This window comes from Drosophila miranda, chromosome 4, assembly GCF_003369915.1.
Source record: "Drosophila miranda strain MSH22 chromosome 4, D.miranda_PacBio2.1, whole genome shotgun sequence".
Classification (NCBI taxonomy): Eukaryota; Metazoa; Arthropoda; class Insecta; order Diptera; family Drosophilidae; genus Drosophila; species Drosophila miranda.
In genome coordinates, this window is record NC_046677.1 from 14,509,012 (window position 1) to 14,533,826 (window position 24,815).

General features: G+C 46.7%; 8 protein-coding genes and 2 long non-coding RNA genes across 11 annotated transcripts; 6 read left to right on the forward strand and 4 right to left on the reverse strand.

Moving 5' to 3' along the window:
* Positions 1–3,392: 3,392 nt before the first annotated feature.
* LOC108163112 (protein pigeon) lies at positions 3,393–8,183 on the reverse strand. Of its 2 annotated transcripts, XM_017298213.2 has the most exons (9): positions 8,007–8,183; positions 7,535–7,936; positions 7,170–7,471; positions 5,934–7,106; positions 5,634–5,866; positions 5,349–5,563; positions 5,061–5,285; positions 4,828–4,988; positions 4,582–4,674 (listed from the first exon to the last, which is right to left on the reverse strand). In XM_017298213.2, exons 1-8 carry the CDS (start codon positions 8,068–8,070, stop codon positions 4,864–4,866), a joined length of 2,739 nt encoding a protein of 912 aa, XP_017153702.2. In that variant the 5' UTR covers positions 8,071–8,183; the 3' UTR covers positions 4,582–4,674; positions 4,828–4,863. The 2 variants fall into 2 exon arrangements, with proteins under 2 accessions (XP_017153700.2, XP_017153702.2); XM_017298211.2 differs by lacking the exon at positions 4,828–4,988 and having other exon boundaries at positions 3,393–4,674.
* Positions 8,184–8,289: 106 nt separating this feature from the next.
* Positions 8,290–10,020, forward strand: LOC117189161 (tubulin gamma-2 chain). The gene is made up of 4 exons (XM_033394229.1): positions 8,290–8,424; positions 8,480–8,682; positions 8,746–9,336; positions 9,397–10,020. Exons 1-4 carry the CDS (start codon positions 8,376–8,378, stop codon positions 9,928–9,930), a joined length of 1,377 nt encoding a protein of 458 aa, XP_033250120.1. The 5' UTR covers positions 8,290–8,375; the 3' UTR covers positions 9,931–10,020.
* A 619-nt stretch (positions 10,021–10,639) lies between these two features.
* On the forward strand, positions 10,640–11,141 carry LOC117189165 (keratin-associated protein 5-4-like). The gene is made up of 2 exons (XM_033394234.1): positions 10,640–10,798; positions 10,850–11,141. Exon 2 carries the CDS (start codon positions 10,853–10,855, stop codon positions 11,003–11,005), a length of 153 nt encoding a protein of 50 aa, XP_033250125.1. The 5' UTR covers positions 10,640–10,798; positions 10,850–10,852; the 3' UTR covers positions 11,006–11,141.
* Positions 11,142–12,123: 982 nt separating this feature from the next.
* Positions 12,124–12,594, forward strand: LOC117189166. The gene is made up of 2 exons (XR_004473221.1): positions 12,124–12,211; positions 12,276–12,594. It is a non-coding gene; the product is annotated as an uncharacterized LOC117189166 (long non-coding RNA).
* A 228-nt stretch (positions 12,595–12,822) lies between these two features.
* LOC117189159 (separin-like) lies at positions 12,823–15,013 on the reverse strand. The gene has a single exon (XM_033394228.1). The coding sequence runs from the start codon at positions 14,904–14,906 to the stop codon at positions 13,020–13,022; it is 1,887 nt and encodes a 628-aa protein (XP_033250119.1). The 5' UTR covers positions 14,907–15,013; the 3' UTR covers positions 12,823–13,019.
* Positions 15,014–15,880: 867 nt separating this feature from the next.
* Positions 15,881–17,614, reverse strand: LOC117189163 (protein pigeon-like). Its single transcript, XM_033394232.1, has 4 exons — positions 17,445–17,614; positions 16,973–17,374; positions 16,608–16,909; positions 15,881–16,544 (listed from the first exon to the last, which is right to left on the reverse strand). The coding sequence occupies exons 1-4, from the start codon at positions 17,506–17,508 to the stop codon at positions 16,071–16,073; spliced, it is 1,242 nt and encodes a 413-aa protein (XP_033250123.1). The 5' UTR covers positions 17,509–17,614; the 3' UTR covers positions 15,881–16,070.
* Positions 17,615–17,727: 113 nt separating this feature from the next.
* On the forward strand, positions 17,728–19,458 carry LOC117189162 (tubulin gamma-2 chain). Its single transcript, XM_033394231.1, has 4 exons — positions 17,728–17,862; positions 17,918–18,120; positions 18,184–18,774; positions 18,835–19,458. The coding sequence occupies exons 1-4, from the start codon at positions 17,814–17,816 to the stop codon at positions 19,366–19,368; spliced, it is 1,377 nt and encodes a 458-aa protein (XP_033250122.1). The 5' UTR covers positions 17,728–17,813; the 3' UTR covers positions 19,369–19,458.
* Positions 19,459–20,073: 615 nt separating this feature from the next.
* On the forward strand, positions 20,074–20,579 carry LOC108164005 (keratin-associated protein 5-4-like). The gene is made up of 2 exons (XM_017299579.2): positions 20,074–20,236; positions 20,288–20,579. Exon 2 carries the CDS (start codon positions 20,291–20,293, stop codon positions 20,441–20,443), a length of 153 nt encoding a protein of 50 aa, XP_017155068.1. The 5' UTR covers positions 20,074–20,236; positions 20,288–20,290; the 3' UTR covers positions 20,444–20,579.
* A 911-nt stretch (positions 20,580–21,490) lies between these two features.
* Positions 21,491–22,016, forward strand: LOC117189167. The gene is made up of 2 exons (XR_004473222.1): positions 21,491–21,633; positions 21,698–22,016. It is a non-coding gene; the product is annotated as an uncharacterized LOC117189167 (long non-coding RNA).
* Positions 22,017–22,244: 228 nt separating this feature from the next.
* On the reverse strand, positions 22,245–24,435 carry LOC117189158 (separin-like). The gene has a single exon (XM_033394227.1). It carries the CDS (start codon positions 24,326–24,328, stop codon positions 22,442–22,444), a length of 1,887 nt encoding a protein of 628 aa, XP_033250118.1. The 5' UTR covers positions 24,329–24,435; the 3' UTR covers positions 22,245–22,441.
* Positions 24,436–24,815: the final 380 nt, after the last annotated feature.

The window sequence follows — 24,815 nt, forward strand, 5'->3', positions numbered from 1 at the left end:
CCCAAGATCATAAATACAAGGCGAATGCCTTACGGTGGCAATGCAGCAATTTTCGGAAAAGCATTCTCCTCTTCTGCGACGAACTGTGCACGAACCATCGGGTACGATAAGATTAAATTTGAACTCATCCGAGAGTATGATTCGTGAACACTCAGATTCACTCCAATTTGAATTTTCTTCAGACCAATTTAAGCGAGCTTTCTTTATTCAACTACGCAGAAGTGGCTATTTGGCAGGTGTCCTTGTTATTAAAGACACCTCCTTTGGCCGACGTTGAATAGTTCGTGCGGAAATATCGTCTGCAAAACGCTGCTACAGTTCTGTTGATATCTTAACATAATTTTTAAACCAATTATATCTTGTTTAATAATAACACGATCTTTCCTTATCCATTGCTGAGATTGGTACTATGTACATAATATTAATTAATTACTAATTTAAAAAAAAAACGTTTAACTTATTGGAAAAAATTTAGTTTTGGTTGCTTCCGTTGGGTACAAATTACCGGTACAAACGTGTGCTTTGAAAATAATTTGTTTCTAAGTATATGACTATGATGTAAAAACAAATTAGTATAAACTTTTGTTTGAAATTGATAAAGTGACAACAAGAAATAAAAATTAAAGAAATCGGATAACATTTAGAAAAACCTCATGCTGGTTTAGTCAAATATGCATGAAATTTCAGAGTGCGGTTTTTTTTTTTGTCGCTGGGTGTATATAGCAAAAATACCGATCAAAAGAACAACATACACATGTACATATACCATCTCATTATCTGCAAATCATCAAAAAAAACAATCAGATTGGATTATCCAGTGAAATTCGCAGCATATCGACGATCATCAACTTATTGAGAATTTACATGTAGATCAGGTGGAAGATCAGTGCGAAGCGCCATCTGCCACATCTGTGTACTATAAAATTAAATAAATTATCATAGTCGCTTATCGGCGCTTTGAAATTGTTTTTGCCTTTCAATTTTCGATTTTTTCTGCATACAGACGCGCAATTACAAATTCAAGGTAAGTTTACTGGTTGCATGTATGTTTAACTAATGTTCAATTTGGTTTATCCTTGAGATGAACAACGAAAACAACGCAAGCAACCACCGAGGTGGTGGAGCCGGTTCTCGGCGGATTTATCTATTAAAATTTTTTAATTTTAAATAATGCTGTGCGCAACTATTTTTATAAGTCAAAAACTACTGATAAACAATCAAAAATTACTGATTATTTAAATTAAGAATAAAGAGAAAAACCACATATAGAAATTAATCTTATTAAATTATGCTTGTGAATATGCATTATTTGTATAACAGTTTTTATGAAAAAGCCATTTTATTTAATTAAAATTTTTGTTTCGATTTGAAAATTAATTAGTTTTATTTTAAAAGCGATTTGTAAGCTCAGAAGCCACCCTAATGTACTGGCGAGGCGTCTTGCGAGAACCAGATACCGGCGTAGGCTGGCCAGAATGAGAATAAGAGAAGCTCTACCCTAGAAACCTGGACAGATAATTTAACCCAATAATATACCCCTCCAAATTCTTCGACCTTGATGACACGCATTTTTAATTATTTTATTTTTTTTAAGTCGGAAGTCGAAAGTACAAGTTGCTCTAAGAGTAACAGAAAAAAACATCAAAAATACAAAATACAATAATAAAAAAACTAAAAAAAAAAAACTAAAAAATAAAGTAAAGTCTTAGGTTTTCGTAGTTTAAGTTTTGTACTATACAAAATAAAAAAAAATACGTGAATTTTTCGATTTTATATGCTGTAACATAGAAGCTTTTGTTTGTAGTGGGGCGGATCGAAGATCAATTCTCCAAACGTCAAAATCGTTGATCCAGTGAACCTCTTAGAAGCCGTCGCGAGAAAAAAAAAAGCAGCTGTGTTTCGTGATAAGTGGGAGTGTATTTGGTTCTGGGGCGCGGTAGTTCGACCGTTTGGGGTGGAAACGTAACTAAATTCTAAGGCTTATGATCTATGCTCTATGCTGGCTTGAGCGCCGTGTGGATCGTGACCTGTGGATCGTAGACCTCCCAAGCGCCCCTCATCTCCCCAATCATCTCCTGCTGGCCTGAACAGCATTCTAATAGTTTATTTCTAATATTTTGTAACGAACCTTAAGAAGGTTCGTCACAGCGCGCTGCATCGCGGGATCGTCACCGCCTCATTTTTCCCCTTTTTATATCTCTAGTTACTCGTTACTTAGCCTTAAGAACAGAGAATGCATACGATAAATGTACCATCAATAAAGAGACTCCTTCCCCATATCGTTTCGCTTACCATTTCACGACAGCCAATCCCACATTCCCATACCAACACATTGCCCCACCTCGAACCGTAAGCTCCCGAAGCACAGACTAGCCGATAAGAACCCCCGCCCCCTTCCCTTCGCGGCTTCGGGACGCTCCGCGAAGCGGCAGCCAATCCGAAGCCGACGAAGACGTAGACACGTAGATACTGATAAGTTAGAGATCGGCGGCAGCGAAGTTTTCAATCCTCGAAACGCCCCCTGACGCAGGTGTGACTCGCCCTGCGCCTTTCTCTCGACCACCACAGGTGTGACTCGCCCTGTGACCCCTCTCTCCCGACCCACGCAGGTGTGCCTCGCCCTGCGCCCACCTCTCCCTCGACACACGCGGGTGTGCCTCGCCCCGCGCCCTTCTTCTCGACCCTCACGTCCGCCCAGTAAGACGAGTCGGCCCCCTTTCGGAGTTCCTGCGAACTACAAATTTATTGTAGGAAGACCCCTGGACAGGACTGAGCTTACCTCAGCCTGGAAGAGGAGACATTACAAGTGATGCTGTACATGCACATGCTGTGCTGCAGTGCTTACCATTAATTTGTATATGTGTAGATGTCCGTTCATAATGAGCTTAAGATTCTCGATCGGATTAAGAGCAGGACCATTTCCCGGCCAATCCAATGTCCTAATTCCCACCATTGTACCTGGGCCAGGCAGCAAGTGCATCTCCTTGAATTTTTCGTATTTCTACTGCAGAATTTTGCAAACTCCTTTCGATTTAAAATTTTTGAGATCATTATTTTCCCGCCTTCTTAGCGGGAATTTCCTATCTGATGGAACATCTGAATTTGAAGGGCTGGGATCGGAAAGTCTACCTTCAAGCTGTTAACACAGACTGAAAGACTTACCAAGACATTGCTTCAGGAACAAATTCCATTTGAATTTATATTCGATGCACGTGGAGATCCTGTACGTAAATTGTGTTTCGTGCTATCCTTTGCCTCTGATCGCGACACCTCTCCCTCCTCTTCGTCTGTTGACCCTTGGCAGCTGAGTCAGTCTGCTTCGGTTCTACGAATCCAATAAAAAAATACACAGTATTTGGCGACGTGCGTTGCGATTGAATGTTTTCGCAATCTTTTTAAATTTGTTTATTTAAGCGATTGATGCATACCTTATAGAATAGTATAGTGCGACACATAAACTAAGAAAACGATTACTTTATATAAATATTTTAAATGTTTAATGTGCATTTTTCTGTCATAGCCTATTTGTGGAATGTAGTTTTCACAAGACCTAGGGTAGATTGTCTGGTTGATAAGTTGGCATTGTTCGAAGAATGAATCTTTTAGAATCTACAATTACACTGCGAACCTCATGGTGGTAGTTTTCATTTGAAATCAATGTTGATCTCCACTGATTTGAAAAAATCGAAAAAATTAAAGCATAGACTAGCCGAAAGCTTATCAAATACTGACACTTAAGATGGCATTGGCATATTCAACCAAAATATAAATTTCACAGTCAGGGTCGTATTTCTATTATTGGTTTATAACGAACAATCGATTTTGACAATAAGAAAATAGGCAAACGAAGAGTTTTAAAAACAGTACTTTGATACTTTGAAATTATTCTTGCAATTACCGTGTTATAATTATCCAAGTGCACAGTCACCCTAAAACAAGTTATCTACTTGGCCAGGCATCAAGCTAAAGCTAGGGTTTACAAGTGCAAAACCACTGTAGCACACTTCCAAGAGGAAGGGATGTGTGCATTTTATCTAAACTACAGTGGAGTGCGTGGGAAGGATAGTGGGTTAGTGCATTAATTGGATCAGCGGCAGAGTCTCACTCACTCTACGTCTGATCCCTTTATATTTGTGTTAGGCCTTCGGTAGCTTACAACTTATATTATATTAATATACAACTAAAAGACGTAATTAAATAATTATACATAAATGTTTGACGAATTATACAAAAAACAAGCGGCAATTTATGTAAGTCTATATACATTGTACATACTCGTATGTATGATGACAATAGGAACCATTGAAATAAAATTAAACACCGAAACTTTCGAACATTTAGGAACGGGCCATGGCCAAGTTTCAAAGAAAGCATATTCTATTAACTTCTGTCCGCCTCCAGCCGGGATGTGGCTTAGACTATACTAGGATACATACTTAATAACCCAAATACTCGATATTTTGACACAATACTTTGGCCTACAAGTAATACTAAAGTTTTGTTTATATGTTATATGTATGTTTACTATGAGCACCTATTCCTCCACTTTCAGCTGGTCCATGGAACTTAGAGTCGTTTCGATGAGTAAATTGTAGTCTAATTCATTCAGACTCGCCTTCGCCGTCAGCAAATCAAGAAAAGAGTCCAGAGGAGACAGTGTTTCTGCACTAAGATCTGAAACATAGGGTGTCGCACAAGTTAAACATTTAGAAACTACAATGTAAAGAAACAAGAAACAAAAACACAAAAGACACGAATTGCTTTTTAAGACACGACGGAGACTGGCAAACACGGAGTTTGATGATTGATGGCGCTGTCATCGCTTACCAGTCATGGAAGAGATGGGAATCAGCTTTGAGTGTTCTACCAAATGCGGGACCGTTGCCTGAACACAACGCTAGAAATGCTCAGGACGGCGGTGGTTAAAATGATAAGTAGGAAAACCAAAAGAAGCGAATGGCAAACAAGTGTGTGAGGCTTTCCCAAAGCTGGATCGGAGGATGAATGGATGTGCAAATGAAATTGATTCCAAAGAAGAATGGTGGAAAAGCAAATCTCACCGCTCCTCGCGTTGGTCCGCAACTGGTTGGCCCCGGCAGAAGGTCGCTGCTGGTGTGGAGCTTCCTGCTGTTGGCCCGAAAGGATGTTCGCTGCATGCTCCCGCCCACGTATCATGAGGCTGTCCGGATGCTGCCAGCATTTCAGCAGCCTCTGGGCCCGCTGTTTGGGCAGGGCTGTCAGCAACAAGAGCTTTCGCTCAATCCCCAGTGGGGAGTCTTCGATATCTGCAAAGAAATCGAATCGGAAGTAAATAAATGCTCCAAATGAATGCTCGAAAGTAGTCCCACCGTAGACAATAGTCTTCATCACATCCACCTGCAGTTCAAACACATGGTTCTCAACGTACTGCAGGAACATGTCAAATTCCAAGGCCCGATAGCCCAGGTAGGTAAAGAACGAAGAGAAGCCCTCGGGCAGAGGAAAGGCAATCGATTCCACGGCCAGACAATAGCGCTCCAGAATGAGAAACAGCGAATGCTGTTGACTGCCAGCCATTTGGTCACTAAAAAAAGTCCATTAAGCAAATGTTCGAGTAATGTCCAATAATAGGGAGTCACATTTCCTTCACTCACATCAACTGAAATCCCCTCAAAGTCTCCAGACGTGCATCGAGACCCGTAGCGCGGCAAACCAGCGAGCATAGTGCCCTGGAGAGCTCCAGTTGTGAAGAAACGAACTGCGAGGCAACGGCATGGACGTGAGCCGGAGCCTGCGACCGCTCGAAGAAGGTTTCCTTGAGCCAGCGGAATCCGGTTTGTGGTTTCGACGAGTGCTTTACCAAATGTACGCTTAGCTCACGTAAATACTACCAGTAGTACGTCAGCCAGCATATCATTAGAAAAGACAATAGGGAAAAGGAGTTTATTGCTTACCACAGAGATGACATGCTCCTGTTTGCTGGCCGTGCATCCTTCAAGCTCTATGAAGGGCAGCACCTCGTTGCTGAACGGAAACGCACTGCTGCTGCTGTAGTCCCCAAATCCACCAGTGCCCGTATCCGGCGTCATCGGTGTGGTAGAACGGGAGAGAGCCTCCGGCTGATAGCACGCCAAACTGAAGATCAGCTTTTCTGTGACCTGTTCAGCGCTGAATCGCGGCTGCTCCTGCTTGGCTGACTCGTTCAGAAGGTCCCAGAGACGTGTCCAGATGTCGGTGCGATAAGGCGATAGACGCTGTTGCGGCGAGAGCAACATCATGCTGGTGTTGTGAAGTGTCTCGTGCGACAAACCCACATTGATGTCAGCCACACGGGCATGTATGGAGCGCGAAGCCACGGCCGTTGTCAAAGGTATGAGTCTCATCAGCGGCTTGGCTTCTTCGGGCAAACCTCGATTGGCGGCCGCATAGCTGCCGGCCACGAGGGCCTCCTTCAGAAGGGCAACCGTATCGAGGGATAGAGGACGCTCCAAAATGGTATTCAGCAGCTCTGCCAGGACATCCAAATCATTAGAATGCAGTAAAAAATAGTGAATGATGCTGATGCGATTGTCCAGCGAGCTGTCATTTCGGAACGCCTCAATGAGATGCGATCTGGGTACAGTCAGCGAAACCAAGTCCAAGGTGGCTGTATCATAGGCCAAGGTACCCCACTTCCTCAGAGGTACCAGCTGGGTAAGATCCGGCCCTCGGTTGTGGGCCGCACAAACGATGTGGCAAATGGGCTCGTGCTGCAGTCCCACATCCAGCAGGTGCACAAAGAAGGCCGAGGAAACGAGCAAATGGTGCTGGCCATGCAGAGCAAATGTCGGCCGCAGCAAGCGAGCCTTCTTCCAGGGAACGCCCGGCATGACACAGTGAACCACACAACCGTGATGCAACAGCGTTACAGAATAGGCAAAGTGCACCTCCTGCTGCTCAGTCTGCATGGGCTGGTACAGGTAATAGTGGCAGACGAAGAACATGCCCGAACTGTCCGCCAGAATGATTAAGTTCAGCGTGCTGTCGTGCACGCGCAGAGGAACAGCATCGTCGTCGTAGCTGGGCGTGGAATCATTGGAGTCATTGGAGCCCGTTGGCAGCTTCGGTAGATTCAGGGGTATATTGAGCTGAAAAGGAGCGAATGCACCATTTCAACTGGGTTTATCAGGGTATGTCGCCAGACTACCTACCACCGTTTCCGTCGGCTGTTTCTCGTTAAACTGAAAAGCGGACAGTGTTGGACTCAGCGTGGGAGCTGTCTGCTCGCCAGCCTCCTCCCGTTCGTCCAGCAAACTGAGACTCTGGGCCTTTGGCTTGAGGTGTATGTAGTAGAGGGCCTGACACTCTGCATCCCACTGAGCCCAGCTGAAATTCTTGGCCAGTGTTTCCTGGGTCAGTATGCTGGTGTCCAGACGCCAGGCACTGCCTTCGGCTCCACCAGGTTGCGTTGTTGTCGAGCTTTGTTTGACAATGCAATTGTACTGCTTGATGGCTGCACGGGGAATATGGTTAATGGGGAACGCCTTAACGGCCGACTCGGACTAAAAATACTTACATTCCTCGTGGGTGAGCACCAACAGCTTGTCCTGCCAGCAGGTACGCGTGGCACCCTCCACACGCCACAGAAACTGGGTCATTATCTGGCGCGGCGAGGGATCCACGTTAAGGGGCGTGGGCGTGCCAACTTCGGTGCTGCGCACCTCCACCACGAAAGCCTGGTAGAACTGTCCCTCGGTTTTCACAACATACGAGAGGAGAGTCACGCTGCTGTTGATGCTCGCCTGGATGACCTCGCAGCAGGGCATGGTCCATAGCAGGCGCAGCTGCTTTTTGGTGGCATGGAAATGTCCAATGCAGGTCTCACGTCTCTTTTCATCGTCCATATAATCAAATATCCAGGATGTTAACAGTGATCCGTCCTGCTCCTGCCCCAAAATTCGCCATTCGTTCGCCTTTTCTGCTCCGAGAGAGCAGTGGAATGCTCGATTAGCTGCGAGTGGCTTTGAAGTCAAACCAAAAGTACTTGCCTGTGTGTCCCTGGCTGGCCAGAAGACCACAGAAGTTGGCGGCCAAGTTCTCCTGACGCAGCATTGTGATTTTTATTTAAAAACTTTTCATTTTGTGTGCAGCCCACGGATGAGAAAAAAAAGTAATCAATAACAACAGCTGTTTTCGCGCCTAGCGGTGTGACCGTAACCTGAAGACCAAAACATACCATACGAAATAAAATCGTTGGGATGATGCAACTCGTGAACGTGAATATCGAACTAGTCCGTTGATCGATCATCGTCAGCAAAATTCGATATGTCAATATACCATCACTATTTCACATTTCTGCAAGAACAGTTATTTTGAATAATTTTTTTTGTGCAAGCAAAATCTTTGAAAAGTTTAAAATGCCGAGTGAAATAATTACGCTACAACTGGGTCAATGCGGCAATCAGAGTGAGCTGAGCAAAAGCTTCAACTTGTAATTTCACATGCTAATTTTCTGCTTAAGTTGGTTTTGAGTTCTGGAAGCGATTGTGCCTGGAGCACGGCATATCCCCGGACGGAATGCTTGAGGACTTTGCAGCGGATGGGCAGGACCGGAAGGACGTGTTCTTCTATCAGGCCGACGACAACCATTACATACCGCGTGCTGTTCTGATCGATCTGGAGCCGCGTGTCATCCAGAGCATCATGACTTCTCCATATGCCAAGGTAGGTCAACTGGTTGGAGTCCAGTGAATCAGTGTGGAATGTAATGCTTCCGTTCTCGGACAGCTCTACAATCCGGAAAATGTGTTTCTGTCGAAGCATGGCGGCGGCGCAGGAAACAACTGGGCCTCCGGCTTTAGCCAAGGCGAGCGCGTCCAAGAGGAGGTCTTTGATATACTGGACCGGGAGGCTGATGGCAGCGACTCTCTTGAGGGTTTCGTGCTGTGTCACTCCATTGCCGGGGGCACGGGCTCTGGCATGGGATCATACGTGCTCGAGCGCCTGTCCGATCGATTCCCCAAGAAACTCATACAGACCTACAGTGTGTTCCCCAACCAGGATGAGATCAGCGATGTGGTCGTGCAGCCCTACAACTCGATACTCACTCTAAAGCGATTGACGAAGTGCGCCGACAGCGTGGTGGTGCTAGACAACACCGCCCTGAACCGCATAGCCACCGAGCGTCTGCAGATTCAAACGCCGACGTTCACGCAAATCAACAATCTGGTCTCCACCATCATGAGTGTGAGCACGACTACTCTGCGGTATCCCTCCTATATGAACAACAATCTGATTGGTCTGATTGCTCCGCTCATACCTACGCCCCAGCTGCACTTCCTTATGACCGGCTACACCCCGCTCATAAGGGACTATGAGGTGAGCTGAGCTCTCTTTCTTACCCTTGCATCCACGCGACCATGTTTTGATGGATTCCAGACCAAGGCGAATGTGAGGAGGACCACCGTGCTGGACGTGATGCGGCGCCTACTGCAGCCCAAGAATATGATGGTCTCCTCAACGGCTGACAAGCAGAATCGACATTGCTTTATCTCCATATTGAACATCATACAGGGCGAGGTGGACCCTACTCAGGTGCACAAGTCCCTTCAGCGTATAAGGGAGCGTAAGCTGGCCCAGTTCATACCCTGGGGCCCGGCCAGCATCCAGGTTGCGTTATCGCGCAGCTCTCCCTATGTGCAGACCCCCCACAAGGTGTCCGGTCTGATGATGGCCAATCATACGGGCATTAGCGCGCTCTTTAATCGCGCCCTGGCCCAGTATGACAAGCTTAAGAAGCGCAACGCTTTTCTGGATAATTTCCGACGCGAAGATATGTTCAAGGAGGATCTCAACGAGCTGGACTTGGCCCGCGACACTGTGGACTGTCTGGTGCAGGAGTACGAGGCCGCAACACAGATCGACTATCGCCAGTGGAGTCCCCGTGTACACACCCCAAATGGAAAGGCTTGAGCTATGAAATGTATTTGTGTTTATAAAAAAGTTGAAGCTGGCGTTGAATACGCCGTACAATACAAGTACACATATGTACATATACTTGAATATGTTCCGTTGATCTGATCAGACTTCATTCGAACTTTCAGTTTTCTAACCTGCTGCTCTTCAGCTGCTATGCTGTAAATCGGTACAATCCTAACTGTTCCAACTGCACCCAATGAACAATGAAGAATATGGAAGATATAAAGCGGGAAAAATCGTGCTTCGATTTGATGCGGCGAATGTTTTAAAACTGACATCCTGATCTAAGACCCCTTATGGGCACAATAATTGCTTAGCTCTGATATATATTTTTGCGTGTGTGTATTCAATTCAACGCTGTTTTATACCCTTGGCTTGTTAAGCCAATAGAATCATCTCCGACTCCATATAGTAGATACATATGTGCATATATTATTCAATAGCCGAGTCTACATCATGCATAGACAGACCATTCGTCGTAATCGATCAGATCGGACCACTGCATATACATATCATATGCCATTGAAACAGTCGGTTCAAAAGCCAAAACTGCAATATCTTTTAATGCTATCTTCATCAGATTTGTCGGATCATAAGGCTGCCATGGACCAGTTTTCTTTGGCGTATGCGTTAAATCACATTTCCTTGATAAAAGTACAAATCTAGTAGTCTTAAGATAATAATCGAGCTTCAGTCACACGCTTTCTCATTCGTAGTTCAAAATTCGATGTGTTAACACATAGAAAAAGATATTTATGTATAAAATATTTGCATTATTATTTCGTTTGTTGTGTCCTTTCTAACTGAATTGGCATCTCGTTGAGCTTCGCATTGCTTTTAGACAGAAACCCCCTGAGTACTCGTAAGTATAATCAGTCTATAATGATCATTCCCGCTCTGATGTCTTTTTCAGAACATGTGTTGTGGACCAGCTTCGTGCTGCCCGAGCTGCGGCCCACCCTGTGGCGGACCCTATTCTACGCAATGTTGCGTGGAGCTCTGCTGTTCCCCCTGTACCCCGGCCTACTTGCAGTGCACCATCTGTCCCTGCTACCCTCGCTGTTGCTAGCACAGTGAAGGACGAAGAGTTACCATTGTCCTCACGGCGGATAGTCCTAAAGATTGCTGATCCCAACTAACGAAATGATAATGCATAACAAAAAAAAATAAAAATAAAATATAATAGAGGAACGATCACAAGACAATATTGCCTTGATTTCCATTTGTTCTTTGGGCAGAGATGGGACTATAATTTTTCCGACTGTTGGGCTAGTCCCGGATTTGAACCCAGCTCCACCAGCGAGATGGCCTAGTCCCGCGTGGGCGATCGCCCTTTAATACTTACTTTTGTATTGAGCCTGAACAGGCTGTGGCTTTTCATTTACTAGAATGTGTGTATTCAATCGAATGAGTTCAGTTGGTTGCTAAATTCAATTCCGATCCGGTCAGGTGCGTTGTTCGGCTGATTCTCAAATATTTCCACAGGTGAGTGATCGAAAAGGTTGAAAAAGATTCCTTGGAGTAAACATCTCACATACCATATACTCTACATATGTATTTGTATACGTCCCATTGATTGCACGGTATGTGTACACTGTACAGTCTATATGGCCATTTCCCCTGTTTCTAAGCCAATTGTGTGAGGGATTCTCTGCAGATAGGGTGCATTACCATTTACCAGAAAAATGCATCAATCACATATAGTACTTTGCATCAAAGCAATCCTTCATGGAAACGTCCGTGCAGCCACCCCAATGAGGACTTAATTTTAGTCTAGTCTAGTCTTAGTCTACTATTGGCCTGATTGAATGACCCGCCTCTTGTCCAACCCCCAGAGCCACCATGTGCTGTCCAAGTCGCTATTACCGGAACACGCCGTGCGTGCAGTGCTGTCTCATCGACTGCAGCTACTGCTGCTTCCGATCAGACTGTTGTGGCCCCTGCTGTGGGACCACCCACCCGCCTAGTTTGTGCGGCGGGTGCTGTGGATCTTGCTGCTAGCAGGGCTGAAGACGGACCACGACAACGCACCCCGACCCGACGGATTGGCAAGCATTCTCCAACTGGATGTAGAATTTATTCTCTTTTATCAACAGCAACAGCAACAGAACGAGTAGTAGTAGGCTTCGAGTCGATTTCAAGCAGCTGTCCAGGTTGACGAGCTGCCGAAAATCGGCTGGAGCTCATTCGACTTTGAGCCTGGTTGTGAACACATCAAAAAAAGTTTTCAATCTCCAAAAACTAACATCTTTTGGAACACTTAATTTTGTTTGTGGTAAGTGGTCAAGAAAATCTAGAACGTAGAATATAACTTCTTAGACTTGGTCTACCTTTGACAGAACACCTGTGCTCTCTGTCGAAACCATCCTCCATCACCTCTTCCTGTTCCTGCTCCTACGCCAGCTGACTACGCTCATCAGGATGTGCTGCAATCCCGGTGGCTGCTGCGGTCTGCCCGCCTGTATCCAGTGCACCAACTTCTGCTTCAACTGCTGGACCGGCACGGCGAGCGTTCCCAGCTGTCGCCCTGGCTACACACCAGCCTGTCCGCTCTATCGCGGCTGCTGCGGTGGGCCTCGAGGCTGTTGCTAGCTTCCCGTCTCTCATAGAAAATCATCCGTGAATAAATCTTAACAAAAAGATACCAACACCCGAGAATTTGACTCTTCATGTGGGTGGGACTCTGAACTACAATCCTGACCATCCTCGGGTCACAGTGCACCGGCCTATATCTAATACATATATCTATATCAGTCGAGGGTTAAGTTACCAGTTGAAGGTTTTTCGGGAGTACCACAGGGCAGCCATCTAGGCCCCTTACTCTTCACACTCTTTATTAATGACCTGCCTTCAGTATTGACATACTATCGAGTACTTATGTATGCGGATGATGTTAAACTGTGTGTCCAGTATTTGGTTTATTCTTAAAATAATTTCTCTGAGTGTGTTATAAATAATGTTTTATGCAATCTAATGAGCACCGTCTGAAGTAGTGGCTTGAGCAACGATTCTTTTACATACTCGTACATCATTTTTTGATAATTTTCTAATTGATTGCCATACGAATTGAAACTAGAAGGGATTTAGAAGGGCATCGGTTCCACGTCCAGATTCCAGGCGGGCAGACCCCTACACACGTAAATGCAGCAATTGTAGACATGCGGCTCGACCTTGCGCTGTTGCACCAGGGACAGAATGGAGCTCAAGCTTCCCAAATGGTAGTTGGGCTGCTCTGCCATGGTGGGCGGCGGCACCTCACTATCGCCGCAAGCTTTGATAATCCCCTTTTTGTTCCAGGACATTTTGTGGATGTGGGTCCAGGGCATCAATTGGCTATTTCCGGGACTCAGCCAAAGGCTGAGCACCGTCACAGAGACGTTGTCCATATTGCCATCAAGTGCGGGCATCAGGGTGCCCACAACGGTGGGACAAAGGGCGCTTTGGTAATAATCATGGGCTCCATAAAGGGCGCTGTACAGACCCGTGCCCAGCACCCGTGTGGAATCGCAGCCAAAGAGAAATACCACACTGCGGACATGGGCACGACAAATGGCACGTCCATTGATGTACTGCAACCCAGAGCCATGACCAGCATAAACAAAACAATCGGCCTGGTAGGCCTGTTGGAGCATCACCTGCTCGGTGGGCACCGTCTCGAACAGATGCCTCCAGTGGGAGAGCCAGTATTCGAAGAAGGTCCTCAGTCTCCTTCCAGAGTTGGGTAAGTCCGCTCCGGGATTGATTACGCACATGCCACGCTTAATGCTGCTGGTGTAGTAGCCATGGCGGATGCTCTTCTTGTGGTATTGATATAGCCGCCACAGGCAGTGCAACGATTTGACGCGGGAAAACTCCTGGGTCGTTGCCAGCTGCTCCCAATGCAGATGATCCAGTCGCTCATCGACCACCAGAATGATGGGAAAACTCTTGGCCACTTGCACTTGGCGATCTTCCAGCGGCTGCCATTCGCTGGCGAATACCCTGAGCATATCGTAGACCATGTGGATTTCATTCTCGTTGCTGGTTATTACGTAGGGAATCAGTTTCATGTCCGTGGAGGTCAGTCGGTTGGCATGCAGCGACGCCTGGGAGAGCAGCACGCGCTGATGATTGCTCCACTGACGGTTCACGCATAACTCGTCCACGCGGTCGAAGACAGCTTTAGATTGCTTTGCAACTGCGCTGCAGTCGTAGCGTTTGCCCAGGAATACAAAGGAATAGGGCAACATGATATCCCGAAATTCCGAGAGAAGATTCTGTAGAAAAGCATCAAAGCCGTTTAGCTTCTCCCAATACTTCTGCTTGGCCTCCTTGCTCTTCACATTCAGCGGATCCACGGTGACCACTCGTCTGAAACGGTTCACCAGGGTGCTGTACTGCTTTAAGACCTCCGCCAGGCCGTTGTTGTGGAATCGCAAACAAATTGGTCCCAGTTCGGGGCTCCGGCAGTGTCGTAGCAGGGACAAGTAGATGGAACCATCGGAGGCAAAGATCTCGTTGAAAACCGAGTAAGTGGCGTCCGGATTGAAGCTCTTGCAGAGATGCAGGACACACCATTCGCTGGGCAAGCTATTGCAGATGTCGGTGATGCGCGCCAGGCCAGCCACTGGATCATCCACATCCTCTAGGAAGTCCATATGCTCGATGGGCTCTATCGAAGGGCTGTCCTTTTTCTGCAGATTTTTGAAAATGTTCTGCAAGAATCGGTTGCTTTTATAGTCCTTGCTCTCCTTGTCACTGGCCTTACGCAGCAGATCGTGGGCGCTGGGCCGCTGATTCACCAGATCCTCCACCTCCTTAATGTATCTCAGGTCCGTTTTTTGGAACTGCGCCTTCACCTGGTAGTAGATGGAGTGCTCCACATTTCCATTGCTGTACTCCTCTTCCGCTCGCAGCAGATTGTATTCTTTCCCCCCGGGCCCAAAATCTACCATGGTGATGCCTCGCAGCATGTGCTCCGTCTCAGTCATATTAATGGAATTTGTATTTATTGGATTGTTTATTTAAATTTTTTTGGCGGCGTTCGGCATCTGAATTCCACAAGTTGCACCGCGATCAGTGTGGACATTTCATTTCATTCCCGCTTGCGATCCGCTCTCAATAACTTTCCGTCAGGGTAGGACAACACCCTTGTTACACCTTAATGACTCGAAATGCAAAGTTATGACATTTCACCGTTCTCGACCCTTGTTGGCTCCCTATACCCTATGTGGTGGTTCTCTTAAGCCACTTGACGGTGCAGTAATTGCATATCCTCTTGCAGATGCTGTTATTGCATGTCAACGTCCAAGAACTTACATGAGCATCTGACAGCTCTGGATTTTTTGCGATGGAGGTCCGCCTCCGTCTTTATCGGGAGTCTATAAGCCCCTCTTGTATCGCTGCATATTTTTTCACTCTGGGCCTTTATAAAGACGGTTTTCCTTCATCATGTGGCATGCAGTAGTCCCTTGCACTCTTCTGAAATTCTAACATCAATATATATGTAGGTATACAATTTTAAACTATTCAATAAGGGGGCCTTATCTCTGAGCGCTCCATCAATGTCTTCAGGCGAGTCTGTAATAAAATTATATACCATTAATTTTTGTGGAATTATTGTTTTTGTATCCCCAATTAGCCGAATACTTATTGATTATTGTTATCAAATAATTACAATGTTTATTGAGCGATATTCAAAATGTAAGTGAATGCCTTCTTGGCCTTTACGGGACGGCATTGCCGCTCCGATCGCTGAGCGCAGATAAAAAGATAAATCTTTCTCTACAAGAAGTCTTTACAATAAAGTATCAAAGTTGAACTTTGTTGCCGGTGCATATTTTCCTTTATAAAATAACATTTGTTTCTTTTTTTATCAATAAAGAACGTTTAATGGTAAATTGCGCTTTAAAAATTATTTTTATATTTAAATTTAAATTTAATTATAATATATTTTAAAAAACCTTTTACATTTTAATTATAAAATGTCTAATAGTTTATTTTTGTAAAATAATCATCCCCGTTGGAAGTAAAACATAATTCAATTAATGTTTATAAAGAATAATTATTTGCCGATCACTTTTCGCTGAATTTTTTATATATATATTTTTATCTCACTTTAAAAGCGGATTCTGTGATTTTGACCCTTTCAGCTTCTAGGCCAAGGTACCCCACTTCCTCAGAGGCACCAGCTGGGTAAGATCCGGCCCTCGGTTGTGGGCCGCACAAACGATGTGGCAAATGGACTCGTGCTGCAGTCCCACATCCAGCAGGTGCACAAAGAAGGCCGAGGAAACGAGCAAATGGTGCTGGCCATGCAGAGCAAATGTCGGCCGCAGCAAGCGAGCCTTCTTCCAGGGAACGCCCGGCATGACACAGTGAACCACACAACCGTGATGCAACAGCGTTACAGAATAGGCAAAGTGCACCTCCTGCTGCTCAGTCTGCATGGGCTGGTACAGGTAATAGTGGCAGACGAAGAACATGCCCGAACTGTCCGCCAGAATGATTAAGTTCAGCGTGCTGTCGTGCACGCGCAGAGGAATAGCATCGTCGTCGTAGCTGGGCGTGGAATCATTGGAGTCATTGGAGCCCGTTGGCAGCTTCGGTAGATTCAGGGGTATATTGAGCTGAAAAGGAGCGAATGCACCATTTCAACTGGGTTTATCAGGGTATGTCGCCAGACTACCTACCACCGTTTCCGTCGGCTGTTTCTCGTTAAACTGAAAAGCGGACAGTGTTGGACTCAGCGTGGGAGCTGTCTGCTCGCCAGCCTCCTCCCGTTCGTCCAGCAAACTGAGACTCTGGGCCTTTGGCTTGAGGTGTATGTAGTAGAGGGCCTGACACTCTGCATCCCACTGAGCCCAGCTGAAATTCTTGGCCAGTGTTTCCTGGGTCAGTATGCTGGTGTCCAGACGCCAGGCACTGCCTTCGGCTCCACCAGGTTGCGTTGTTGTCGAGCTTTGTTTGACAATGCAATTGTACTGCTTGATGGCTGCACGGGGAATATGGTTAATGGGGAACGCCTTAACGGCCGACTCGGACTAAAAATACTTACATTCCTCGTGGGTGAGCACCAACAGCTTGTCCTGCCAGCAGGTACGCGTGGCACCCTCCACACGCCACAGAAACTGGGTCATTATCTGGCGCGGCGAGGGATCCACGTTAAGGGGCGTGGGCGTGCCAACTTCGGTGCTGCGCAGCTCCACCACGAAAGCCTGGTAGAACTGTCCCTCGGTTTTCACAACATACGAGAGGAGAGTCACGCTGCTGTTGATGCTCGCCTGGATGACCTCGCAGCAGGGCATGGTCCATAGCAGGCGCAGCTGCTTTTTGGTGGCATGGAAATGTCCAATGCAGGTCTCACGTCTCTTTTCATCGTCCATATAATCAAATATCCAGGATGTTAACAGTGATCCGTCCTGCTCCTGCCCCAAAATTCGCCATTCGTTCGCCTTTTCTGCTCCGAGAGAGCAGTGGAATGCTCGATTAGCTGCGAGTGGCTTTGAAGTCAAACCAAAAGTACTTGCCTGTGTGTCCCTGGCTGGCCAGAAGACCACAGAAGTTGGCGGCCAAGTTCTCCTGACGCAGCATTGTGATTTTTATTTAAAAACTTTTCATTTTGTGTGCAGCCCACGGATGAGAAAAAAAAGTAATCAATAACAACAGCTGTTTTCGCGCCTAGCGGTGTGACCGTAACCTGAAGACCAAAACATACCATACGAAATAAAATCGTTGGGATGATGCAACTCGTGAACGTGAATATCGAACTAGTCCGTTGATCGATCATCGTCAGCAAAATTCGATATGTCAATATACCATCACTATTTCACATTTCTGCAAGAACAGTTATTTTGAATAATTTTTTTTGTGCAAGCAAAATCTTTGAAAAGTTTAAAATGCCGAGTGAAATAATTACGCTACAACTGGGTCAATGCGGCAATCAGAGTGAGCTGAGCAAAAGCTTCAACTTGTAATTTCACATGCTAATTTTCTGCTTAAGTTGGTTTTGAGTTCTGGAAGCGATTGTGCCTGGAGCACGGCATATCCCCGGACGGAATGCTTGAGGACTTTGCAGCGGATGGGCAGGACCGGAAGGACGTGTTCTTCTATCAGGCCGACGACAACCATTACATACCGCGTGCTGTTCTGATCGATCTGGAGCCGCGTGTCATCCAGAGCATCATGACTTCTCCATATGCCAAGGTAGGTCAACTGGTTGGAGTCCAGTGAATCAGTGTGGAATGTAATGCTTCCGTTCTCGGACAGCTCTACAATCCGGAAAATGTGTTTCTGTCGAAGCATGGCGGCGGCGCAGGAAACAACTGGGCCTCCGGCTTTAGCCAAGGCGAGCGCGTCCAAGAGGAGGTCTTTGATATACTGGACCGGGAGGCTGATGGCAGCGACTCTCTTGAGGGTTTCGTGCTGTGTCACTCCATTGCCGGGGGCACGGGCTCTGGCATGGGATCATACGTGCTCGAGCGCCTGTCCGATCGATTCCCCAAGAAACTCATACAGACCTACAGTGTGTTCCCCAACCAGGATGAGATCAGCGATGTGGTCGTGCAGCCCTACAACTCGATACTCACTCTAAAGCGATTGACGAAGTGCGCCGACAGCGTGGTGGTGCTAGACAACACCGCCCTGAACCGCATAGCCACCGAGCGTCTGCAGATTCAAACGCCGACGTTCACGCAAATCAACAATCTGGTCTCCACCATCATGAGTGTGAGCACGACTACTCTGCGGTATCCCTCCTATATGAACAACAATCTGATTGGTCTGATTGCTCCGCTCATACCTACGCCCCAGCTGCACTTCCTTATGACCGGCTACACCCCGCTCATAAGGGACTATGAGGTGAGCTGAGCTCTCTTTCTTACCCTTGCATCCACGCGACCATGTTTTGATGGATTCCAGACCAAGGCGAATGTGAGGAGGACCACCGTGCTGGACGTGATGCGGCGCCTACTGCAGCCCAAGAATATGATGGTCTCCTCAACGGCTGACAAGCAGAATCGACATTGCTTTATCTCCATATTGAACATCATACAGGGCGAGGTGGACCCTACTCAGGTGCACAAGTCCCTTCAGCGTATAAGGGAGCGTAAGCTGGCCCAGTTCATACCCTGGGGCCCGGCCAGCATCCAGGTTGCGTTATCGCGCAGCTCTCCCTATGTGCAGACCCCCCACAAGGTGTCCGGTCTGATGATGGCCAATCATACGGGCATTAGCGCGCTCTTTAATCGCGCCCTGGCCCAGTATGACAAGCTTAAGAAGCGCAACGCTTTTCTGGATAATTTCCGACGCGAAGATATGTTCAAGGAGGATCTCAACGAGCTGGACTTGGCCCGCGACACTGTGGACTGTCTGGTGCAGGAGTACGAGGCCGCAACACAGATCGACTATCGCCAGTGGAGTCCCCGTGTACACACCCCAAATGGAAAGGCTTGAGCTATGAAATGTATTTGTGTTTATAAAAAAGTTGAAGCTGGCGTTGAATACGCCGTACAATACAAGTACACATATGTACATATACTTGAATATGTTCCGTTGATCTGATCAGACTTCATTCGAACTTTCAGTTTTCTAACCTGCTGCTCTTCAGCTGCTATGCTGTAAATCGGTACAATCCTAACTGTTCCAACTGCACCCAATGAACAATGAAGAATATGGAAGATATAAAGCGGGAAAAATCGTGCTTCGATTTGATGCGGCGAATGTTTTAAAACTGACATCCTGATCTAAGACCCCTTATGGGCACAATAATTGCTTAGCTCTGATATATATTTTTGCGTGTGTGTATTCAATTCAACGCTGTTTTATACCCTTGGCTTGTTAAGCCAATAGAATCATCTCCGACTCCATATAGTAGATACATATGCGCATATAGTATTCAATAGCCGAGTCTACATCATTCATAGACAGACCATTCGTCGTAATCGATCAGATCGGACCACTGCATATACATATCATATGCCATTGAAACAGTCGGTTCAAAAGCCAAAACTGCAATATCTTTTAATGCTATCTTCATCAGATTTGTCGGATCATAAGGCTGCCATGGACCAGTTTGCTTTGGCGTATGCGTTAAATCACATTTCCTTGATAAAAGTACAAATCTAGTAGTCTTAAGATAATAATCGAGCTTCAGTCACTCGCTTTCTCATTCGTAGTTCAAAATTCGATGTGTTAACACATAGAAAAAGATATTTATGTATAAAATATTTGCATTATTATTTCGTTTGTTGTGTCCTTTCTAACTGAATTGGCATCTCGTTGAGCTTCGCATTGCTTTTAGACAGAAACCCCCTGAGTACTCGTAAGTATAATCAGTCTATAATGATCATTCCCGCTCTGATGTCTTTTTCAGAACATGTGTTGTGGACCAGCTTCGTGCTGCCCGAGCTGCGGCCCACCCTGTGGCGGACCCTATTCTACGCAATGTTGCGTGGAGCTCTGCTGTTCCCCCTGTACCCCGGCCTACTTGCAGTGCACCATCTGTCCCTGCTACCCTCGCTGTTGCTAGCACAGTGAAGGACGAAGAGTTACCATTGTCCTCACGGCGGATAGTCCTAAAGATTGCTGATCCCAACTAACGAAATGATAATGCATAACAAAAAAAAATAAAAATAAAATATAATAGAGGAACGATCACAAGACAATATTGCCTTGATTTCCATTTGTTCTTTGGGCAGAGATGGGACTATAATTTTTCCGACTGTTGGGCTAGTCCCGGATTTGAACCCAGCTCCACCAGCGAGATGGCCTAGTCCCGCGTGGGCGATCGCCCTTTAATACTTACTTTTGTATTGAGCCTGAACAGGCTGTGGCTTTTCATTTACTAGAATGTGTGTATTCAATCGAATGAGTTCAGTTGGTTGCTAAATTCAATTCCGATCCGGTCAGGTGCGTTGTTCGGCTGATTCTCAAATATTTCCACAGGTGAGTGATCGAAAAGGTTGAAAAAGATTCCTTGGAGTAAACATCTCACATACCATATACTCTACATATGTATTTGTATACCTCCCATTGATTGCACGGTATGTGTACACTGTACAGTCTATATGGCCATTTCCCCTGTTTCTAAGCCAATTGTGTGAGGGATTCTCTGCAGATAGGGTGCATTACCATTTACCAGAAAAATGCATCAATCACATATAGTACTTTGCATCAAAGCAATCCTTCATGGAAACGTCCGTGCAGCCACCCCAATGAGGACTTAATTTTAGTCTAGTCTAGTCTTAGTCTACTATTGGCCTGATTGAATGACCCGCCTCTTGTCCAACCCCCAGAGCCACCATGTGCTGTCCAAGTCGCTATTACCGGAACACGCCGTGCGTGCAGTGCTGTCTCATCGACTGCAGCTACTGCTGCTTCCGATCAGACTGTTGTGGCCCCTGCTGTGGGACCACCCACCCGCCTAGTTTGTGCGGCGGGTGCTGTGGATCTTGCTGCTAGCAGGGCTGAAGACGGACCACGACAACGCACCCCGACCCGACGGATTGGCAGGCATTCTCCAACTGGATGTAGAATTTATTCTCTTTTATCAACAGCAACAGCAACAGAACGAGTCGATTTCAAGCAGCTGTCCAGGTTGACGAGCTGCCGAAAATCGGCTGGAGCTCATTCCGACTTTGAGCCTGGTTGTGAACACATCAAAAAAAGTTTTCAATCTCCAAAAACTAACATCTTTTGGAACACTTAATTTTGTTTGTGGTAAGTGGTCAAGAAAATCTAGAACGTAGAATATAACTTCTTAGACTTGGTCTACCTTTGACAGAACACCTGTACTCTCTGTCGAAACCATCCTCCATCACCTCTTCCTGTTCCTGCTCCTACGCCAGCTGACTACGCTCATCAGGATGTGCTGCAATCCCGGTGGCTGCTGCGGTCTGCCCGCCTGTATCCAGTGCACCAACTTCTGCTTCAACTGCTGGACCGGCACGGCGAGCGTTCCCAGCTGTCGCCCTGGCTACACACCAGCCTGTCCGCTCTATCGCGGCTGCTGCGGTGGGCCTCGAGGCTGTTGCTAGCTTCCCGTCTCTCATAGAAAATCATCCGTGAATAAATCTTAACAAAAAGATACCAACACCCGAGAATTTGACTCTTCATGTGGGTGGGACTCTGAACTACAATCCTGACCATCCTCGGGTCACAGTGCACCGGCCTATATCTAATACATATATATATATCAGTCGCGGGTTAAGTTACCAGTTGAAGGTTTTTCGGGAGTACCACAGGGCAGCCATCTAGGCCCCTTACTCTTCACACTCTTTATTAATGACCTGCCTTCAGTATTGACATACTATCGAGTACTTATGTATGCGGATGATGTTAAACTGTGTGTCCAGTATTTGGTTTATTCTTAAAATAATTTCTCTGAGTGTGTTATAAATAATGTTTTATGCAATCTAATGAGCACCGTCTGAAGTAGTGGCTTGAGCAACGATTCTTTTACATACTCGTACATCATTTTTTGATAATTTTCTAATTGATTGCCATACGAATTGAAACTAGAAGGGATTTAGAAGGGCATCGGTTCCACGTCCAGATTCCAGGCGGGCAGACCCCTACACACGTAAATGCAGCAATTGTAGACATGCGGCTCGACCTTGCGCTGTTGCACCAGGGACAGAATGGAGCTCAAGCTTCCCAAATGGTAGTTGGGCTGCTCTGCCATGGTGGGCGGCGGCACCTCACTATCGCCGCAAGCTTTGATAATCCCCTTTTTGTTCCAGGACATTTTGTGGATGTGGGTCCAGGGCATCAATTGGCTATTTCCGGGACTCAGCCAAAGGCTGAGCACCGTCACAGAGACGTTGTCCATATTGGCATCAAGTGCGGGCATCAGGGTGCCCACAACGGTGGGACAAAGGGCGCTTTGGTAATAATCATGGGCTCCATAAAGGGCGCTGTACAGACCCGTGCCCAGCACCCGTGTGGAATCGCAGCCAAAGAGAAATACCACACTGCGGACATGGGCACGACAAATGGCACGTCCATTGATGTACTGCAACCCAGAGCCATGACCAGCATAAACAAAACAATCGGCCTGGTAGGCCTGTTGGAGCATCACCTGCTCGGTGGGCACCGTCTCGAACAGATGCCTCCAGTGGGAGAGCCAGTATTCGAAGAAGGTCCTCAGTCTCCTTCCAGAGTTGGGTAAGTCCGCTCCGGGATTGATTACGCACATGCCACGCTTAATGCTGCTGGTGTAGTAGCCATGGCGGATGCTCTTCTTGTGGTATTGATATAGCCGCCACAGGCAGTGCAACGATTTGACGCGGGAAAACTCCTGGGTCGTTGCCAGCTGCTCCCAATGCAGATGATCCAGTCGCTCATCGACCACCAGAATGATGGGAAAACTCTTGGCCACTTGCACTTGGCGATCTTCCAGCGGCTGCCATTCGCTGGCGAATACCCTGAGCATATCGTAGACCATGTGGATTTCATTCTCGTTGCTGGTTATTACGTAGGGAATCAGTTTCATGTCCGTGGAGGTCAGTCGGTTGGCATGCAGCGACGCCTGGGAGAGCAGCACGCGCTGATGATTGCTCCACTGACGGTTCACGCAGAACTCGTCCACGCGGTCGAAGACAGCTTTAGATTGCTTTGCAACTGCGCTGCAGTCGTAGCGTTTGCCCAGGAATACAAAGGAATAGGGCAACATGATATCCCGAAATTCCGAGAGAAGATTCTGTAGAAAAGCATCAAAGCCGTTTAGCTTCTCCCAATACTTCTGCTTGGCCTCCTTGCTCTTCACATTCAGCGGATCCACGGTGACCACTCGTCTGAAACGGTTCACCAGGGTGCTGTACTGCTTTAAGACCTCCGCCAGGCCGTTGTTGTGGAATCGCAAACAAATTGGTCCCAGTTCGGGGCTCCGGCAGTGTCGTAGCAGGGACAAGTAGATGGAACCATCGGAGGCAAAGATCTCGTTGAAAACCGAGTAAGTGGCGTCCGGATTGAAGCTCTTGCAGAGATGCAGGACACACCATTCGCTGGGCAGGCTATTGCAGATGTCGGTGATGCGCGCCAGGCCAGCCACTGGATCATCCACATCCTCTAGGAAGTCCATATGCTCGATGGGCTCTATCGAAGGGCTGTCCTTTTTCTGCAGATTTTTGAAAATGTTCTGCAAGAATCGGTTGCTTTTATAGTCCTTGCTCTCCTTGTCACTGGCCTCACGCAGCAGATCGTGGGCGCTGGGCCGCTGATTCACCAGATCCTCCACCTCCTTAATGTATCTCAGGTCCGTTTTTTGGAACTGCGCCTTCACCTGGTAGTAGATGGAGTGCTCCACATTTCCATTGCTGTACTCCTCGTCCGCTCGCAGCAGATTGTATTCTTTCCCCCCGGGCCCAAAATCTACCATGGTGATGCCTCGCAGCATGTGCTCCGTCTCAGTCATATTAATGGAATTTGTATTTATTGGATTGTTTATTTAAATTTTTTTGGCGGCGTTCGGCATCTGAATTCCACAAGTTGCACCGCGATCAGTGTGGACATTTCATTTCATTCCCGCTTGCGATCCGCTCTCAATAACTTTCCGTCAGGGTAGGACAACACCCTTGTTACACCTTAATGACTCGAAATGCAAAGTTATGACATTTCACCGTTCTCGACCCTTGTTGGCTCCCTATACCCTATGTGGTGGTTCTCTTAAGCCACTTGACGGTGCAGTAATTGCATATCCTCTTGCAGATGCTGTTATTGCATGTCAACGTCCAAGAACTTACATGAGCATCTGACAGCTCTGGATTTTTTGCGATGGAGGTCCGCCTCCGTCTTTATCGGGAGTCTATAAGCCCCTCTTGTATCGCTGCATATTTTTTCACTCTGGGCCTTTATAAAGACGGTTTTCCTTCATCATGTGGCATGCAGTAGTCCCTTGCACT

Excerpts from the sequence above, each read along its gene's own strand:
- LOC108164005 (XM_017299579.2), top strand. The coding sequence starts at position 20,291 with ATGTGTTGTGGACCAGCTTCGTGCTGCCCGAGCTGCGGCCCACCCTGT.
- LOC117189161 (XM_033394229.1), top strand. The coding sequence starts at position 8,376 with ATGCCGAGTGAAATAATTACGCTACAACTGGGTCAATGCGGCAATCAG. Across the intron at positions 8,683-8,745 it reads TGACTTCTCCATATGCCAAG|CTCTACAATCCGGAAAATGT; the intron begins GTAGGTCAACTG and ends GTTCTCGGACAG. Across the intron at positions 9,337-9,396 it reads CGCTCATAAGGGACTATGAG|ACCAAGGCGAATGTGAGGAG; the intron begins GTGAGCTGAGCT and ends GATGGATTCCAG.
- LOC117189159 (XM_033394228.1), bottom strand. The coding sequence starts at position 14,906 with ATGACTGAGACGGAGCACATGCTGCGAGGCATCACCATGGTAGATTTT.
- LOC117189158 (XM_033394227.1), bottom strand. The coding sequence starts at position 24,328 with ATGACTGAGACGGAGCACATGCTGCGAGGCATCACCATGGTAGATTTT.
- LOC117189163 (XM_033394232.1), bottom strand. The coding sequence starts at position 17,508 with ATGCTGCGTCAGGAGAACTTGGCCGCCAACTTCTGTGGTCTTCTGGCC. Across the intron at positions 16,910-16,972 it reads GGTGCTCACCCACGAGGAAT|CCATCAAGCAGTACAATTGC; the intron begins GTAAGTATTTTT and ends TTCCCCGTGCAG. Across the intron at positions 16,545-16,607 it reads AACAGCCGACGGAAACGGTG|CTCAATATACCCCTGAATCT; the intron begins GTAGGTAGTCTG and ends GCTCCTTTTCAG.
- LOC108163112 (XM_017298211.2), bottom strand. The coding sequence starts at position 8,070 with ATGCTGCGTCAGGAGAACTTGGCCGCCAACTTCTGTGGTCTTCTGGCC. Across the intron at positions 7,472-7,534 it reads GGTGCTCACCCACGAGGAAT|CCATCAAGCAGTACAATTGC; the intron begins GTAAGTATTTTT and ends TTCCCCGTGCAG. Across the intron at positions 5,286-5,348 it reads GATGAAGACTATTGTCTACG|ATATCGAAGACTCCCCACTG; the intron begins GTGGGACTACTT and ends ATTTCTTTGCAG.
- LOC117189165 (XM_033394234.1), top strand. The coding sequence starts at position 10,853 with ATGTGTTGTGGACCAGCTTCGTGCTGCCCGAGCTGCGGCCCACCCTGT.
- LOC117189162 (XM_033394231.1), top strand. The coding sequence starts at position 17,814 with ATGCCGAGTGAAATAATTACGCTACAACTGGGTCAATGCGGCAATCAG. Across the intron at positions 18,121-18,183 it reads TGACTTCTCCATATGCCAAG|CTCTACAATCCGGAAAATGT; the intron begins GTAGGTCAACTG and ends GTTCTCGGACAG. Across the intron at positions 18,775-18,834 it reads CGCTCATAAGGGACTATGAG|ACCAAGGCGAATGTGAGGAG; the intron begins GTGAGCTGAGCT and ends GATGGATTCCAG.